Below are 19,123 nucleotides of genomic sequence, written 5' to 3' on the forward strand. Positions count from 1 at the left end.
TAGTTCACAGATGAGGAAACAAAGGTATGCCAAAGATAGATGACTTGTCCTGCGCTGGGGCCTGGGGACTTGATCTCCAGCGGCATGGGGTTTTAGAGTCAATCCAATGACGACCATGGAACTTGGAGGTTACAGTAGGAGGGACAAGTACAGATTTTGGTTTTACCCTCCACCCTTCATTCTCTCTGGACAATGAATGTACCTACCCTGCTGCGTCCTCTCCTCTCCTGTGAAAAACTACTTGCCAAGCACTCAGTTTAGAGGTGTCTGATGATGGGGGTGGTGGGGGAGGGGGGAGAGGATAAAGTTAGTTAAATGCCAACCCAGCGGTATTTTCAGTTCTAGGAGAAGATTCAGTTTAAATTCAGCAATCCAAGCAGTTAGTCAGTCAAGCAACTCCAAGTGCCTGCTCCCATCTAAGTGCTGAGGTACAAGAATGGATAAGATGTGGTCCCTACACTCTGATCCAAGTGTTGGGGTATAAGAATGGATAGGATGTAGTCCCTACACTCTGTTTAGATAGGTAAGAAAAACGACCAGTGGTTTCATTCCAGAACTTCCTATGCTTTTACTACATCTACAGCATTGCTAAATCAGCTACGAAGTTGAAGGGTAGTATTTTGCAAAGGTGTGTTAATCCACCTTACTCTGCCTACCTGTCCCCAGGAATTCACCACAGGAGTTCAAACTATTTTTTTGGTTGTTGTTTTTGGTAACACACACCAATTGTTAACAACTGTACTGAATACAAAGTAATGAGAAGTAAGTAACTTCTTTCTTATTCTTTGTGAATTGACAAAAATGTAACTGGTTCAGAAATATCTAAAATAGTGAAACATCTTTGGAATGGGCAGGCAGCCACCCAAATGACTGTTTGAAGGACCATACTCATTTGGGTAGAGTGCCAAGATACTTACTGAAAATACATTGTAAAGTAATGTAATTCATATGTTAACTAAACTCTAGAGACAAATCAAGACTTTAAAAATCACTTCACTGGAAAACGACCTGAACTAACTAACACTCCAGGTGTATTTCCGGAGCAACTTCATTGCCTACAACAAAGGCGTCTGAAGCTGGCTGCCCTCCCCACCACCTTACCTGTTATACATGTACACATGGACCCGGCTGGCCTGGAGCGCCGAGTCCAGGTGCTGTCGGAGCGCTTCTGTGGTCAGGACGTTAGCACCTTCTTCCTTGGGGGTCTGAATCATGAGTTGAGGATTAAACATAGCCTCTTCTCCAATCTTCTGGCGAGTATAATTTAATTCACGACTTACTCGTCCACCAACTGGTAAACACGTAGAGGTTTCAATTAGAACAGCAAAATCCCCAAATTCACATTCCATTATCTCATTAAAAGGAGCAGGGTACGTGATAAATGAGCTCTGGTCATGAAGATCTATGGCTGATGTTAGAGGAGTAACATTCACTTTATTATGATTGGCAATGTTAACTCTACCAATAACAAACATATAAAAAATACTCACTAAACCTATTAACAATGGTCCTGCCGGTCACATACGCAAACCGAATGCATGCGTGCTTTGTGCACCTTCTAACTAATACACCATATGTATAAGGGGGAGGGGGGAAGGAAAACTTGAGACACCTTTTCCTTGCAGACCAGACCAAATACCCCTGTTACAATTTCTTTCACTTGTATAAACAATGTGGCCCTGCAGTGCATTTCAAGATAAATGGCTTCAATTTACACTCTTCTCCTAAATAATCTGGCAAAGGTAACAAGGAAATGTTTCTCCTTGTTGGAAAAAGAAATAAGGAAAGGTGGCAAATGTGTATTTAGCACAAAACTTGCCAGGAGAAAATAAATAATGTGATTCATGTCAGATGCACAAGGGGAAATCCCACTTGAGGGGAACCACATGGATCCGCCATGGCTGTCTTGGGAGGCCCTGGAACCTGCTCTCTCAGACTCACGTGTTCAGCATACAGAAAGTACAGGTGTCAGGTTCTGAGTCACCTGGGGGTGGGCTGCCTGTGTTCTGGAAGCTTCCCTAGTAAGTCTGAACCCCCGCCCCAGAATCTCCAGCAGGCAGCCATGGCTGGAGATGAGAAAAGCCAGCACAACAAAGCAAAGTAACGCTGTTACTAAAAACTGTTTGTCTTCTTCCTCAGGTCCTAGGTTATACTTCAATTAGGGCTTTAGAACATGCCAAGCTCAGGATGCTGCAACATGTGGCAGGGAGTCTCACTTCCCCATGGGGCTGTGTGCGCAGATGGGCCATGGGCACGGATGGGCGCTGTGAGAAGAAGCGCCGAAGAGGCTGCTTTGATTCAACATGGGTAAGTAAGGGCTTTGAGGGAAGACCCACAGGGGCAGCAAACGTAAGAGAATCCTGGAGCACCCACACACTCCAGTTCCTACAGGCACTGTACGCTGAATGTTTACTGAAAGGCAGGCCTTCAGCTATCTTTCAGAAAGAACCCTCAGGGATCACCTCAGTTTTCCCATGAGGAGAAATCCCTTTTCAAGTTTAGTATTCAAGGACATAAACATTTGGTTTGAGCAACTAAATAAGTACTGGGAACAGCGGGTTGTTTAGTTCTCTTGGCATATTTTATAAACAAGAGAGCAGGATAAAAAGCAAATAATGCCCTCATTAGGAACACCAGTCCAGATTTGCAGACTGGCAGGGTCATCTGTGCAGGTTCACGCAGATGGCCAAGGCCACCGCAGAACTCTGTGAGGTGAGGTTGAACATACTATGTGTGTGTTCGAGAGAGAAGAGGAAGGGGGAGGGGAGGTTAAGTGGGAAGGGGTGGTTGGGAGAAGAGAGGCGGAGAGAGAGGGAGGGGAAGAGACAGAAAAGTAATCAGTTGGCTATAAAAACTATTTAGATGCTGTAGAAAATTTTGATAAATGCCCAGGGAATTATTGAGGCCCTAGCAATCAATGCAAAGTTAAAGACCATAGGAAAACCTAGGAAACAACTTGCAATAGAGGAAGAATTTACATAACACCACAGGCCTTCTCAGGATCCTCCACTAAAGCTGCCTGCAGGCAGGGTCTAGCTCCTTCTGGCAGGAATCTCTATGCATTATTTCAACCAATTAGCTAGTGAACTAAATTGCACTCAATCCACGTTCTCCAGAGATAGAAAAGCTGTTTGAGGCCAAAAAAAAAAAGCCAATTACTAGTCTAGAGGTCACTTCAGAAAACCACAGAGTTGCACACCAAGGAGCTCCAAATAGCCTTTTTGAAAAAAAGTAAGCTCAGTCCCTTCCTTTTCTCTGGACATAAGACATCAATGCCCCACACATATCAATCATTTATATTTCTACCTGCCTCCTTAAACACTGGCATAGTACATGATTTCTCATTCTGTTTACAAAGTTGTAGTACTTGCTTTACCTTTACTGAAGCTTAAAATGTCATCTGAGTTAAAACCACGCAATAAAAACAAACAACATCAAAGCAGGACCACAGACATTCCACTTCCCCCCACCTCGATCACCCCGGCCAAGAAGCTGCCTGTAACTATAACCAATACGGTGATGCCCTGAGAGGAGTGCGCACGAAAATAAAAATCAAATGCAAGAGTCATGCTGCTAAGAACTTAAAACTCTTCTAGACCAACCTCATAGTGGATCATTTATCACAGTTGGTTTCAGAAATGATGCTATTTCCTGCAAGACAGGAATTATATAACATCTTTTCAGAATTTTTAAGATGTATATTTAACACCTACATTTTAATAAAGGGGTGTATTTGTCATATCTATAGGCTTAAAAACCTTTTGCTTGTCCACCTCTTTGCTCCAGTGATAAATATGAGTATTTTGTTAACGTGACAACCAGTTTTAACCAAGACTATTATCACCGGCAGATTTACCAACTAGAGGTGAAGGACTCTGAATTCTAAAGTTTTCTCAACCGGCTATGCTATGTCCTACTTTTGAGTACTGTTATTTTTCCATATTATGTGACCATATTTTACTTAATACTTCATCTTACACAAACAAACATGAATGTTTTTGAAAAACTATTCAGTAACTTTTTAAAAAGTTTAGTTGATACCCACTTGCTTTGATAAACAGTTGTACCATAAATCATTCAGCCAGTAAGCATTTGAGGGGTCAAGTGCTATGTGCTACACACTGGGGTGTGTGGTGGCTAAGACAATTCCAAGAGGCTCTCTGGCCAGTGAAGCAAACAGGCAGTACACAAGCAAACCGATGTGGTAGCTTCATGGCATGACAAGTACCAAGGAGGAAATCAAGATGGTAATGCCATGTGAGTTATTGGGTGGTGGAGAGCAGGGGAAGGGCCAATTCAGATGGAGTTGCAGGGAAGACCTAGAAGGAAGAAATGCTGATGCTGATGTGGAAGAGCTGGGGGAACAGCATTCTGGCCAGAAGAACCAGCAATCACAAAGTCCTCAGGTTTGCCTTGCCGCAGGGAGAGAAAGAAGGCAAGAGTGGCTGGAGCTTGGTGAGACCATGACCTAATCACTCACTTGGCTGCACTGGTAGACTGAGCTCCTTCTCGGGTGAACCTGTGTCATAAACCGCACAGCATTCATATGGTCTTACATTAGTATTCAGTCAAGGCACTCTGGAAGAAGCTACCAGAAACAGAAACCCCTTTGGACAGGGCAGTTTTATGGACTTACTGACTTTTGCTGCTCTAGCAAATGCCTATCCTAAAATCACAGCTCAGTGACGGTGTCCGAGATGTTCCTTGTCTTACCATCTTCATCAGCATGCACAAGTGTGAAGCTGTGGTCTCAGGAAGCCATTTCAGGTGACTGAAATTACAGGTGTGGTATGGGGGAAATGTTTTGCTCCCTTCTCTTCACCATCGTCAAGGTCAAAGTCCTTCATTATTACTTAAAAAATAATCTCATACTTGTGCAATACTGCATAGTCATTTTTGACTACTGAGCAGAATGACCCATATGTGGGGATACAACCATGTAAACATGGTTATTACAATGTGGTGGTTTATGAATAATGTTTACCTGCTTCCCTTTGGGGGGGTTTATCTCTATTTCTTAATCCTTCTGCAAAGAACATATAAAATTAAGATTCCCATGCGACAAAAAGAGAAAAATACGAAAGCTACTTGATAGGCACCTGAATTAAAAATAAACTCAATGCAAGAATATTATGCACCTCTATCATAGTCTGAAGTCCTCTCATAATTTTTCCTTCTCCTAAACTCAACAGACAAAGCAACAAAATAACAACTGAGCTTTTTGAACAAGACTCAGGAAAACTGATACTGAGGATCCTGGGATACAAAATAAAATTTATATGCGTGTGGTGCTTTCCATTTGCAAAGCCCTTCAACACTCATTATTTACTTATCTTTAAACATTTTGCTTAGTGCTGTGCTATGCTTAGTTGCTAAGTTGTGTCTGACTCTTTGTGACCCCATGGACTGTAGCCTGCCAGGCTCCTCTGTCCATGGGATTTCCCAGGCAAGAATGATGGAGCAGGCTGCCATTTCTTTTCTGCTTAGTGCTACCCACCCCATCAAGCTGGAGCAAGGTAGATGGATAGGCAATAGGAACAGAGATCAGAAGACCTGGGTTCTGAGTCCCAGCCTTGCCACTTGAGGAGCTGGTTTGGGATATAGTTGAGTCTCAGTAACCTTCTCTGTAACGTGGGGTAAAAATAGCACTACTGACCTCACAGGATGGTGCGAAGACTGACAGTTAGGTGGAGTTTCCCAAACCCTTAACCAGGAGCTGAGCAGACCTCCATTAATTACTCTGTCTACTGAAGGGCATATATTGTCACCCATCTTTACAGAGCAGGAAACACAGCTGCAGAGTTTGGTGACTTGCCCAAGGTTCCCAGCTGACAGCAAAGGTGGAGTCAACCTTTAACCAACTGCCCTGCAAACCTCGGGGCTTCTGTGCACCAGCCGAGGACACGAGTTCAGGAGTGCCCAATTCCACATACCAGACCACCAATAGAGCTTTTAGAATTACACAGGACGAATGATTGCTATCTTTATTTAAAGGACAGCAATGTTACCTCTCAGATTTTTTACCACCATCAAGGAGATAGTTTTTTTTCCATAGGACTCCAAGGGCAGCAGTGAACAGGCCCCATTTTCCTGTGGTCCCCAGAGGGGCTGTCTTAGAGGAGCAGAGTGATGAGGGCACCCTGACCTACAAAGTCTACCATTTCATTTTTCAGCAACCAGAGGCTTAAACCAGTTCTTTCAAAGAAGTGGTGTATAAAGGATCACTTCTGCAAAAAAGTTCTTGATCAAGTTAGGCTGATCCTTCCCTCCCCAAATTCAACTAAGTATAATTTTCCCAGGTGAAGAAGGGCCATTAGATAGGTGGGAAACCCTTCTGCTCAGGGGTCCATACCTCTGGGTCAGTGCCCTTCCAGTCCATGGCAGACATCAGACATTCCCTGTGATGTTCTGCTGGATCCTTCCTCAGCACAGCCTTTCGCACAGAGCTTAATAAACATCTGTGGCATTCATGCAAAAAGCTTTTGCCAAAAGCGTATTGTAATTCACATAAAGATGTTCTGAAGGACCAACCAAAGTGTTTTTCCCAATAAATTCCAAGTCCTTTCAGGGAGGAACTGTCCGCTGCCCACTCACCTCGGCTCGCACTCAGTGTGTCGGATGAATAAATGAATGAACAGCCTCAATACAGAGCCTTGGGAACAGGCAGTCATCTGTATAAGATATTAATTCTCCCCAAAGCCTCAAAAGTCAATCAGTCAAAACAAATGACCCTTTCAGCCTGAAAAGTACCCACTCAGAGTCCAATTAGGAAAATGGGGTCTGTGTATATGCAAGTGGGGCATTTGCATTTGATTAATCCCATGAATTATCTAACAGCCTCTAGACAGATTTTTTTTCCTCCCTTTAGTTGCTTCAGGTCCTCTTTTCAATCTTGCAATTGGTAATTGTGAGCATGAAAAAGTACAAATCTCTAAAAGAGTGTAACTGTAAAATTATTAGCACCAGCTCATTTTCTAAACTGGAAAAAAATGAAGATTCAGTAATTTGGGCAATGGGCTGAAAACTTCTGGGCTGTGAGTTTCAGTCACTCTTCTACCCATCTCTTTTATTCATGACTAGCCAAATGCTGCTTAAGCTTCTAGGCTGCTTTTTTTTTCCTCCTGGTGGGATTGTGCCCTTGGGTATTGCCATGGGAAAATGCTACAGTCATATAGCCCAAAGAGAATCTGTCTTCATGAACAGAGCCCAGTGCCATGAAAACAGCAAAAACAAGACAAGAGCCGGACAGACACATTGCAACGCCTCCCCAGGGACTGCGTGGGGGGACGAGGAGGGCCAAGTGCTGTGGTAGCAGCGGCTCTGAGCATGCGCCTACTACTAGCCCCCACACCAGCTGTTTGTGGTGCCATCTGTTCCCACCCGGGCTGCTTCCTCTGAATGGCTTTCCTGAAGCCGCCCGCTCGCCCTGTCGGACACGATCAGGTCAGCCCAGCGCTCTGCCCACACTGGACCTGCTGCCTGCACTGCCCCACCTCCCACCCGGTATTTCTTACAGGGCCACCAATTCCCAAGATGACACTGCGTCTGTCAGGAGGCCCATTCTTCACTGGTCGCTTGCTGCTGCGGCAAATGAGGGCTGCAGTCAACCCCACCTAAGAGGGGCCGTGTGAAGTCAAGCCTGCAGAGCTCAAGATGTCCTTGGCTTCCAGCAGAATGTGGCAGAGTGGAGCTTGGCTCTATCTCTAAGTGCATACTTGCCCAGCTGTGAACTGTCCCAGGCCCTACAGTGATTTCCCCCAACTGCTCAAATGATACTACAGGCAGATGTAAACCCCAGTCCTGTCCTTCTGCAGAAGCTGAGCAAGCCCAGGAGGGTCTGACACAGGGTGGCATGTTTGCTCAGAGGCAATGCTGGGCCAGGAAGAAGAACCAGGGATCCAAGACAGCCTCTTGTTATCAAGTTCTAAGTTCTCAGTTTAAGTCCTCCTACTGTCTTGTTTAAAAAAATAAAAATCCAAAGCAACTGAACAACAACAAAACTGAATGCCTTTGCAAAGCTGCAGGCTCTCTATCTAGCATTCAGGCTGTTGCATAACATTAACCCCAGTTCCCTTCTCCCGGGCTTCTGTGAGGCTGACATCACCTCTCTGCTCTGAACAGTCTCCTTGCCATTATCCAGCCTGAGCTTCTTTTCACTGGCCTCCTACTTGAGCAGCTTGGGGTGGGGGAGACGATATGAGTCCCCACCTTCGCACACAGGCTCCCTGGCCCCTGTGGAATTCCATCTCCTGCACTGACCCTTCCCTCTTGCATCTGTGTGGGGAGACGCACGTCACTGGGGGCCACTTTCATGATTGTGTTGCCATCAGGATTAGCTGGATTAGGGGCCCGATGCATAAGGACCCCCTGGTGCTGTGAGGAAGTTTCATCACTAGGTCAGCACGGTGTGAACTATATTCTGTCACCACCACCACCACTCCCTACAGCCACCAACTGAAAAGTGGGGCTGGGAGGGAGGTGGCAGAAAAAATGCTTCCAGGGCAAAACTGCCTCAACTCCTCTTAGTAATAAATTCCCTTGTGGTACACTTCGAAGGACATGAACTACTGAAGACTGTCTCCTTTTTAAAATAAGAAACCTACCCGATTCTTTTCCTATCCATAAAGAATTTCATGAGTCTCCCAGTGGCAGTACGTGGAATGTCACTGAGCATAGCTACCATAAAACACAAGGGCCCTTTGCTAAAACCAGTCAAGCAGTTTGGGAAGAGAGAGTGCTGGAACCTTACTATGTTCAAGGTGAACAAACACCTCCATGGTGGTCAATTCTCATTCTTCTAGAGATGCTTGCACTAGCTCTCCCAGGGAGGAGGGGAGGCTTCCCCATTTAATCTGAAGGAAAACACCATGGACACAAGTCGTGGATGGAATCAGGGGTGGGGCAAGCCAGGGGAAACAAGAGGATGGGGACAAAACCAAGAGCACAACTCTCAAACTCCTTTTAAACATTTTCACCGACAGAAAAGTTTTCCTCCCTTGACATCATTTGGCCCATTCACCTACCCAAGCCTCCCATTCTGGCCGCCACCACTCATGTGGACCCTGCATGAAGTAAACACAATTTGTAGAGAAAGTAATGGGATTTCTGCAAGTGTGTGTGAGTGTGTGCGTGTGTTTTATAGAACAGTCCTTCTTGCACAGAACCAGGCTGTTCCATCAAAGCCGTATCTGTTATATTTCTGTCTTTCTCTTCTGTTTGGTGTATTCACCAACAAGAGAAAAGGAGGTAAGCTTTGGCGGCCCTGACCTGCAGCTGGAACACAATACTTTCGCACAGCCCTGCCGACCCCTGACATAAATTTTACACCGCAGCTGGCATTTACACACTCAGCATTACCATATGTATAGCTGCTCGGTGCTAATTATGCTAATCACCTGTCTAACTCGCTGCTGCGAAAAATGGTTGTATTTAGCAGTCCAGTGCCTACCAATGCAGCTTACTGTGTGGCTGAAATGTACATTCAGACGGCCCTGAATGGCAAGATTTTTCCACGTTGCTGGCTACATTCAGGCCTCAGAAAAATTTATTCAAGTCAACTGGTTTCGGTCCGCAACAAAAAAGTTACGAGAAAAAAGTGAGTGTGTTCTTGCCCTAACATTCTGGATCTGCTTGCAAGCAAAATGATAAATCAATTGGTGTGGGAAACAAAAAGGGAGAGAGATTTCTTTTGGAAGCCATGTGAAACTGTAGCCTATTTAAAAAAAAAAAAAAAAGAAAAAAAAAGGGTCATCCTATCCCTCAAATCTCTAGAAAGAGCAGTTAATAGATATTTAGCCCTAATCCCAATTCTCTCAAATTGCAAGCTTTGTTTGCAATTAAGCAAAGTATTAAACATGTGCAGCTCTTTTCTGGATCATGTGTGGATTAAAATGATGGTATCATTTTTTTTAATTTATTACAACACTGTATGATTCTCAAGGGGGAAAATCAGGTAAGAGGAAGAATGTCTTAAAAGTAATTTGGGAAAATTCTTATCTTTCAAAAAGTTTCTATTTAAAAAGATACTGTGTAATACTTACATCTATTTTTGTGAGATTTTCTGGTTTCGCCACTGCAGGAGCAAAGGAAATCAAGGGAGGGAATGGGGGTGGGGAAGATGGGAGAATTCAGAGAAAGAAAAAAGAAAAAAAGTGGTTGGGAAGGCAGGGCGGGAGGAAGGCAGGAGAGAGTCAAAAAGCCTACATTCTCCTTAATCTCAAAGTTCCTCTTTTTATCATCATTGTTTCTTAAAGCAATTTTCTCAGATCATTCTACAGAACCCATTTATTAAATCAAGGTAACATTATCATAGGTTGTTTTAACAATTCCCGAAGTCCAAGCTGAAACCCCATTTCCTCCTAACTCACAAAACACTTTCCGATTCATTTTTAAAACCACTGAGTCTAGTCACTGTAAGCACTGCTTAGTATTTGATTATTTGGGTGTGCAGATCTGTCTAGCCATTCCAATTTCCTTGAACTGCCCACAGCACATAAGATACATTCTACGGAAGGGATGGCCCAAAGTGCTTGCTTTCTCACCTCCAAATGATCATAATTAGCAAATTCTTTATTTAAATTTAGAAATTGGGAACAAACTGGAAGGTCATTCATTTTGCAGTGTAACCTGGGTTATCCCACCCCCACCCTGGCTACAAAAGACCAGAGCAGTCTTGTGATAAATCTTAGGTTTATACACAGAAGGTGTACCAACCAGTATAAAGGGATTGTGAAAGAAGCTGGCTTTTCCTTGCAGCAAATAATAAGGGGAAGGCTCATAGTAGCTTGAGGATGCTGCTATGAAGACAATAGCTTTCTTCCTATCAGCTCACCCCACCATTCTGTTCAACTTTATATAAATATATCTGACCCAATGAAGCAACATTATACAAGCCACATCTTTCTCTCTTTGGCATCCCAATTCAAGTTGCTTTTCCTTACTAGTCCAAAGTATTAACTCATCTGGGTTTTTTGTAGTTTCAAATCTTGACTATGCAGCTAAAAATACAAATGATGGGATCACTACTGTGCTCGCTGCAGAAGGCTTACCCCTCTCGTTCCCTCTCAGTCTCTCGCTCTTCTTAAATAGGAGGTGGACCACCCTGTCTCATGGCACAGAGGACTGTTTACATTGCAGTACTTGACTGTGTAATACATCTGGCATTTTTGGGCAGGATTCCTGAGCTAGGGGCCAGAAGCCCTTAAGCAATGATTTAAAAGGAAAAAAAAAGTCATGCACATTGACTTAACAAAGCCCACTTCCAGCTCCTTTTGTTTACTTTCATATATGCTTCATCAATAACTGAAGACTATCTTGGTTGCTAAATTACGGAAGTCTCCTGTTTTTCATTTATTTTAACTATAACAGATAAAGCTTGTGCTGCAGTATGGAGGCTTGCTTCTCACTAGCCTTGCCTCCATAGCCAGTGGTGTTCTGGGACCCACATGCAGTGTGGATCATTTGGGCCTACTCACACCTGGGTTTCTGGATTAGAAATAAGGCCCTGCCTCCACATTATAAATCTCTCCAACAACAAACTTGTCACTCATTAGCAGGTACCTGACTGCCCACCAACAAGTTTCCTTAACACATGACAGCTGTTTTTCCAACTATGCTCTAAGCCCCCAATACAACAAAATGGTCACAGTCTTGAAGGGACTGAGGACAGGAGGCATCTTTCTGTAAATAGAACTCCTAAAACTCTCAACAGTCAAGCAGTTCCTCAATGGCAGCATTCTACTGTTTTGAAAGGCTAGTTATTTTGGTCAAACTTAAAGACATATGGAGAAAAACTGAGATATTGTAGTGAAGGAAATAACAAGCCTATATCCAATTAAGAGGAAAAAGAAATCTAAAAAGTATTACCATAAAGCTCCTAAATGCAGAGTTTAGAAGCGAAGAGTAATAAAAATGCTTGTATTTTGGTGACCCTGATGATGACTGTGTATTCGAGGCAGGTTTCCACCAAGGAAATCCCACAGAGCTTCCTCTTTCTGGGCTGCCAGAGATGCCTTCATGAGCAGCGCTGTCTGCATTCCGGGATGTCAACTGAGATTTCTCATGAGGACAGACCATCTAATGCTGTGGCATCAGCCAAAATTTGGATGTGGAAACCTGTCCTCTTCCACCTCTACCCAGGCTCCATGCTACCTTTGGTTCTGATGAGAGTTCCACCCAGGGAACACCTGAAGGTAGAGGACCTGGGCTGGAATGTCATGGTGTATGTTTCACTCAGCATCTCAGAAACACTATGGGGCCCAATTCTTCACATTCATATGGCACATTAAGCGCAGGGGACTAGGACTTGTTCCATAGGCCACACATCAGTGGACTCTAAAGTTACCTCAAAAGCTCATTAAAATGCCATGACTCTTCAATAGGAGAAGCACATCTACTGATAAGACCCCATCAAAGAAACAGTCTTGAAACCAACTCTCATACAACCTAAGAACCCTAAGGATGCAGATGGTAGCTCTGCATCTAGTATCTCCCACAGCTGATTTGAAACAATACATTTTCGAATTCCTTCCTGTCAGTTTGTGATTAACCAGATTTACTACCATTTCAGATTTCACACTAGTAATTCCAGAGAGCCACTAGGATTGGATTTGGGCAGTTTATGAATAGGTGGGAAGATGGACAGTTGGGAGGGAGAGGAGAGAAGAGAGGAGGGCAGAAGAGCAAAGGGATGGATACAGGTGATGGAGGAGGGAGGAAGTAGGATGGAGATAAGATTCTGGGAACTGATGAGCAGCAAAGCAAATAACAGTATTTTAATAATAGAATCATTCAAGTATGGCAATTATTTAGGGAAGTCTCACATAGCTACAATTCTCTCAACCTTTTTTTAAAATAGTGCTAAGTTAAAATAGTGTATTTTTGCAAAATGGCTTCTATTAAATCTGGTCTCCTTTCAAATAATTTAAACTATTTCCATACTTGTTTTAAAAGCAAAAAAAAAAAAAGGTTAAAATAAAACACTCCCCTCTTCTCAACCAGTTGAATAGATTACTCTTCAGGAGTTAAATCTGGGCAGATTCAGTCCTACTGGTGTGAACAAAGTAGGGGGGCAGCCATATAAACAGCCCCTTCCACTGCTTAACTGTGATCCCCGCCCCCCCCCCCCAATAAGAGAAGGAGGGCAGACAAGTTACAGCTCAGCCTGAGTGGACAGAGCTGCAGGGGTCATGGGGAGGTCAGCTTTGAAGGAGAAATCCCAATGAAATATAAACATGGCATTGTGGAAACCAGACAAATCTCCCATAGCTTGTCCAGCCAGCGTTAATCTCGCCATCAGCTGTGGAGCATAATCCAAACAAACTGATCTGGCGGTTCATACATCTGGAAGCTGTCATCTTCTGGAACCTCCAAGCAGCGTTCCACATATCTGAAACACTCCATCGCCCAACCTGACCTCTAAACTTGTCAGAGGGTCAAGAGTGGCAGGCACCAAAGAGATATAAGGATTTAGAGGGTCAGCTGCCATAGGAAGATGGCATCTGAGGCTATCTGTTATTTTTAAAGCACTTATTGTTGGGCATTTATTTTTTGATCGTTTTTCTCCAGATATGAAAGCTATGCCACAATTGCTTCCACCTGTATGTATGTGCCCACTGTCAGAATCGAATAACCATCTAGAACACATAGTCTTCATTTTAAAAGTGCCTAGGGGACCAAGGAGCAGAAAGAAGCTGTTGCCTTTTTTTTTCTCTCCTTCGTGAAATGCCAAAACCCCCAAACTGACGGCCCCAGAAACCAGAAACTGGCTGATAACCTTGGAGAGGGCAGTAAGAGCAGAGCCTGTGCACCGCCTGCCTGGCAGATGGGCTTCAGTCCTTCGTTGTTTCTTTGGTTCTGCTGCACAAGAGCACCTGGCAACAAGCAGTGTGTGGCAGGAACATCTGGAGAACTGGATCATCAAGAGCCCATGTACTATGTGGGATTTGGAAAGGAGCTGTTATTGCTGTATGAGCGAAGTCCAGTGGTGTCTTTTGTTGCTTTTTGTAAAGTCACATTCATGCTAAAAACCTTCAGTCTACTGTGTTGGAAATCCAGTGAGGTCTATCTGCAAAATTAAGTTACCCAAAGGAAAAGGAAAAAAAAATGTATCCGAATATAACACTTCTCCCTTCTTCTATGGCCTATCCCCACCTGTTCTCAAGTTTTCATGATGTTTTTACTTGCTACTTAATATAATTCTAAAGATAATCAAAAGTTTAAATTATTTGCATGGAAAAAGTTAGATACCTGGGTCAGTAAATATAGGGATGGGGAGGGAGAGTTATCTTAAAGCTTTCACATTTATGGCAATGCTTTAGCAGTGTAATAAAAGCCTTCCATCAGCATCCGTCTTCTAACTGCAATCTATTACCTATTATCTAAACCACTGGTTCTCAATTGGGGCAATTTTGCAACCCCCACCCCCACATTTGACAATGAATAGAAACACAATTATCACATCCAGGAGAGTGCTACCAGCATCTAGAGGGTAAAATCCAAGGATACTATTAAACATACCTCAGTGCACAGGACAGCTCCCACAACAGAGAATCATCCAGCCCCAAACGTCAATAGTGAGAAACACTGTTCTAAACTGAAAAGGTGAAGCTCAATTATCTCCTCTAACTGCCTAAGTTAGAGCCAAAAACAGCCAAGAGCACTGAAGGCTTATGCTAGCAACTACAAACTCTAGAGCACTTAGAAATACTAAGCAAGCATTTAAAAAAAAAAAAAAAAAGGCCATGTGCCTTAAGAAAAAACCAAGTTATAACTTGTGTCCTCCTCTTTTGATGCTGGCCTCCAGAGATGTTAATAACCAAACACAAGACAATGTGGATTCATTTCAAGGCTGTTATCTTTTGTAGTAAAGGAGGCAATGTTTAGAGAAAAAAACAAAAAGCTCAAAAAGATAAATGAATGTTCTGTCACTGGAGAATCATGACAACAAACTCATGTCTCAGAGAGGGTTGGAGTGGAGGGGTAGATACTAAGTGAGGCAGAAGGATAAAAGCACTAAGCAAAAATGCAAAACCAACAGAGAAATGGGCAAGATTAAAAAGAAAGCATTTCCCTTCTGTGAGATCCTGGGGAAGCTCTCTGGTACCAAGGAGGGAGCTGGAGGCCAAATACACTAGTGTAAACCTTAAGGCAGGCAAAGAATGGCTAAAGGAAGATTTGGCAAGTCCCCGCTGACACCACCCGCCAAACACCCTGAACACATCAGAGACCTTCCTGCTACATAGCTGGACCTTCTAAGACTCAAGGTGTCCCACCTCAAACCTGAGGTCCCAACCAAAGGTAAGCACTGGAAGTTCTCCCAGAGACCACACCCCCTGTCCTCTGAGCCTTATGCCCATGCTGTTCCTTTGACCTGGAATGCCCCACCACCAGCCCTGCCCCTGACTCAGGCCCCCTTCCTCAGGGCTATCCTACAAGGTGCCCCTGCTATCCTGCCACTGGTCTGTGTGTCTGCTGGGCGGAAGTCACCTGAGGACAGGGATGAGGGTCTTTTACCAACATCACTCTGGAGCTTTAGGCAGTACCTGACACAGAGCAGTCACTGAGAACATGTGCTGAATGAGTATTTTTAAGTAACACTCTCTCCCTGACCTTGCTGCCACTGGCTGGTGTTACTGAAACATTCCACATATTATTTCACCCACCCTCAGGACTCCATTCACAAGCAATCTAGATTTGAAATTTTTTTACTCGCAAATACTATAACCCTAAGACCCAAGCTAGCACCTAATGTATATTGACAGTTTCTTAAAAAGCAATCATTGTATGAACACTGTAACTACAGAATCAAAGAATTCTTATCACCAATGCCATAAAAAACATCTTCCTTATCTAGATTATATTGGCTGCACATTGTGGCCAATGTATTCAAACTGTCTTTATAAAGCCATGTTTCCTCAGCATGTTAAACAAAGCATGAAAGCCAAATCAAAGATACAGCCTATCAAGTGGATCCCTTTAATTTGCTGACTATATTAAAAAGATAACATTATTTTGGCAGATATGAGGATACTTGTAGTAAGTCTATGTGTATACACAGATATAAAGGCAAGTGAAGATATTAATACATTATCTATAAATCAATCTTATCTAGATATGAATGTACCTGTGTACAGATGTATAGTTGCTTTTGCATATACGCATGTCAATTTTTATCAACAGAAGAAATAACATTTTATAAATTGTTCCTCAGCACTCTCTCCCCTTGAAATCTCTTATGCTTTCCTTTCTTCTGTTGCTTTTTAACTAAGAAAATATGCGACCTCCATTCACTTGGTTTAGCAAGCACCCTTGTTTATGTCCAGAATATCTGCAGTCTCTATTAAGAAATGACTATCTAACAGATTTCTTTGCTGATAGTGATGAAGAATGTACCTAAGACACTAAAGTGCAAATTAACCTACATTCCAAGTTACTTCTCATTTTACTCTACTAAAGTTTAGGATAGTAGAGAATTCTTACTCTGAAAAGCAAATAATTCCATTATTTGCTGTTGATACAAACACTAAGCTCACTATGTCACAAACAAGACTTCCTCATTGTTACCTTTACTTTGAATTTAAATTAAAATTATAAAATGGTATGGTGGCCTCCTTGGTTGGGTTTATTTACACTTTTGAAACTGTTACTTCTACAGGGGAAGAGAGTATGGAATGAAGGAATGGCAAATCAAGGTCAAGGCAACAGAAGATCAGGCTGACTTAAGTCACCAGTAGGCAGGGTGGACATGGAGACACAGAGGATCCATAATTTCTCACATACAAAATAGGACAATAATTCAATCATCTAGTAAAAAAAAAAATGTTACAAAGGCTATCAGGTGATAAAAATAAAGATAATAGATAGCTACTTTACTGAGTGGTAAGGCATGTGATAATATAAATGGTAAGGGTAGTTGTTTAACAAGTGATAGTATGGAGTATCTGGCCAAAGAATCAGTGAGCCACACTGAAACTGCCAAAACAGAATGGGAAAGGAAATAGCTCAGAGGTCCAAAGCAGGCACAATGAGTCTTATCTCAGGTGTGTCATTTCCCAGCACTCTATCACTAAGCTAGAGCCTCAGCTTGTTTCTCCTCCCAGGACTTGAAATGAGTTATGTAATGCACAAACATAGTTACTTCTAAAAATATTTATACAATGTTATACAAATAAGTGGGGGCTTCCCTGGTGGCTCAGATGCTAAAGAATCTGCCTACAATGCAGGGAAGATGCCCTGGAGAAGGGAGTGGCTACCCACTCCAGTATTCTTGCTTGGAGAATTCCATGGACAGAGAAGCCTGGCAGGCTACAGTCCATGAGGCCACAAAGAGTTGGACACAACTGAGCTGGACTAACACACACACAAATAAGTTAACATTAGTTGTCTATAAACTTATTCAAAATCTACTGGCAAGTCTTGCTCAAAACAACGATATGGTCTTTTGTCATCATCATCGACACCCAACAAATTTGTTGGTCCAAGTAGCAGAAAGGGAAATTTACTCATCTCTTGCTCTGCCCTAGAACCTGGGGCAGCTGCCCACAGTCTAGCCAATCACATCATTTCTGAATGGTCCAGGGCCCCAAAGAGCTACTGCACCCTATCCCTGCCCCACAGGGGGCCTCCCACTGCTGCTGTCCACTCAGCTTGGGCCTTTGACCCCTTTTCTGAGCTTCTGCTTAGAACTCCCTCCCTCCTCTGCTCTAGGTTGCCCTAATTTGCCTCACCACCTCCATGGAAGGTTTTTTCTTCTGCCATTTAAGTTTCAAATTTAATGCAAGTCTGACATTCAACTCTAATAGTTGTAAATGTGTGAATTTGTGCACAGGGAGTGTCTCATATCTTCAGTGTCCCTTCAGTGCCCAGCACCGTGCTAGGACCATTATAGATGCACAGTAAACTTGCTGTTAAGACATTATATATGCTTAATAAAACCCTTCTTTTATCTACTAATGACAATGAGGCGCTGAGTCGAGGTAAATTACCCCATGGATTCAATCCAAAGAACACTGTTGTATTCATTACTAAGCTACTTAAGGCAAGAATGTTTTCTGGTCTTAATTATTTGGACTATTATTTTAATTGTCACTTCTCAACTAAAGACTCCACCATATGCTTGCAAAACACTTGAAAGCTGAATCTTCACAAACAAGGCAAGATTTAATATTCTCCAAGGCTAGGTCTCCAAGAGTATTCTGAAGAGGGATCAATTATGCAATTATGCATGTACTCTTAGGCTTCCAAATTTTGTCTTAGATATCACAAGGAATGCCTCAGATATTCCGGTTTGAAGTATCTACATAATTACCTCAACCCATCTCTCCCATCTGATTGTAAGAGATTACCTAGGTAGTGTTCAGGAGTTAAATGTTTCCAAACACCAACAACGTTACTTTCCAAAAACAAAACAAAACAAAAACAACCCCCTTCTCTCCCCCGCCCCAAACAAAACCCCTGAATCAAAGAGATTTACACAAAGAATGTAAAATGTTTCCGTCAGCGGTGGCGGCGTATGTCTCTGTCTATGGGTGATCTATTTTAAATTTACAACCACTTGAAAAAAAAAAGACTTCAAGAACCCCCAAATTGAGGAATGTGGATAAAAGACTGGCAGAACCTTTGGAGAGCTCCCATGGCCCCTCCCTCCAAACCCGCGTTCTTAAAACACATTTTTTTTATTCTCTCAGCCTGCAAAACACTGCTTTCTCCCAGAATAATTCCATTTTAAAAGCCCCCACCCGCGAGGAAACATTAATCTACTTTGCAAACAAGCGTTCCAGTCTGTGCTTTACTGTTTTTTTTCAACTCCTTTTCCCCCACCCCACCCCCCTTTTTTTGTACCTTGAGACAAATGTTTTTTTTCCCCAAGAGTTGAAAGCTGTCCAAAAACAGGACCACACACGCCGCCGCCTCCGCAGGCCCGCGTTGCTCCCGCCCCCCGCCCTCCGCGCGGCGGCCACGGCCGCCGGGGGCGCGCACACTCCCTCCAGCCAGAGGGGTGGCCTCTCTCTGCCCCCACCCTCCTTTCTCTTTGGACGCCGTGGGTGGGGGTGGGGGAGGGAAGGAAGCTGAGGACGCGAGCAGGCAGAGCAGACGCCTTCCTCTGGCCGCGTCTGGGCGCGCG

The 19,123-nt window shown here is 43.4% G+C and overlaps 1 protein-coding gene across 5 annotated transcripts in view; it reads right to left on the bottom strand.

Moving 5' to 3' along the window:
• PTCH1 (patched 1) overlaps positions 1-19,123 on the bottom strand; it is a 70,184-nt gene that overhangs the window by 40,191 nt on the left and 10,870 nt on the right. For 4 of the 5 annotated variants that reach the window (XM_061426134.1, XM_061426133.1, XM_061426132.1 and 1 more), the window contains exon 3: positions 1,102-1,291. In XM_061426134.1, coding sequence (XP_061282118.1) covers positions 1,102-1,291 — 190 coding nt within the window. Of the gene's footprint in view, positions 1-1,101; positions 1,292-18,840; positions 18,949-19,123 lie in introns of those variants that run through there. The other variant, XM_061426135.1, reaches the window with a different exon arrangement.

This window comes from Bos javanicus, chromosome 8 (genome assembly GCF_032452875.1).
Source record: "Bos javanicus breed banteng chromosome 8, ARS-OSU_banteng_1.0, whole genome shotgun sequence".
In the NCBI taxonomy this organism is placed as follows: domain Eukaryota; kingdom Metazoa; phylum Chordata; class Mammalia; order Artiodactyla; family Bovidae; genus Bos; species Bos javanicus.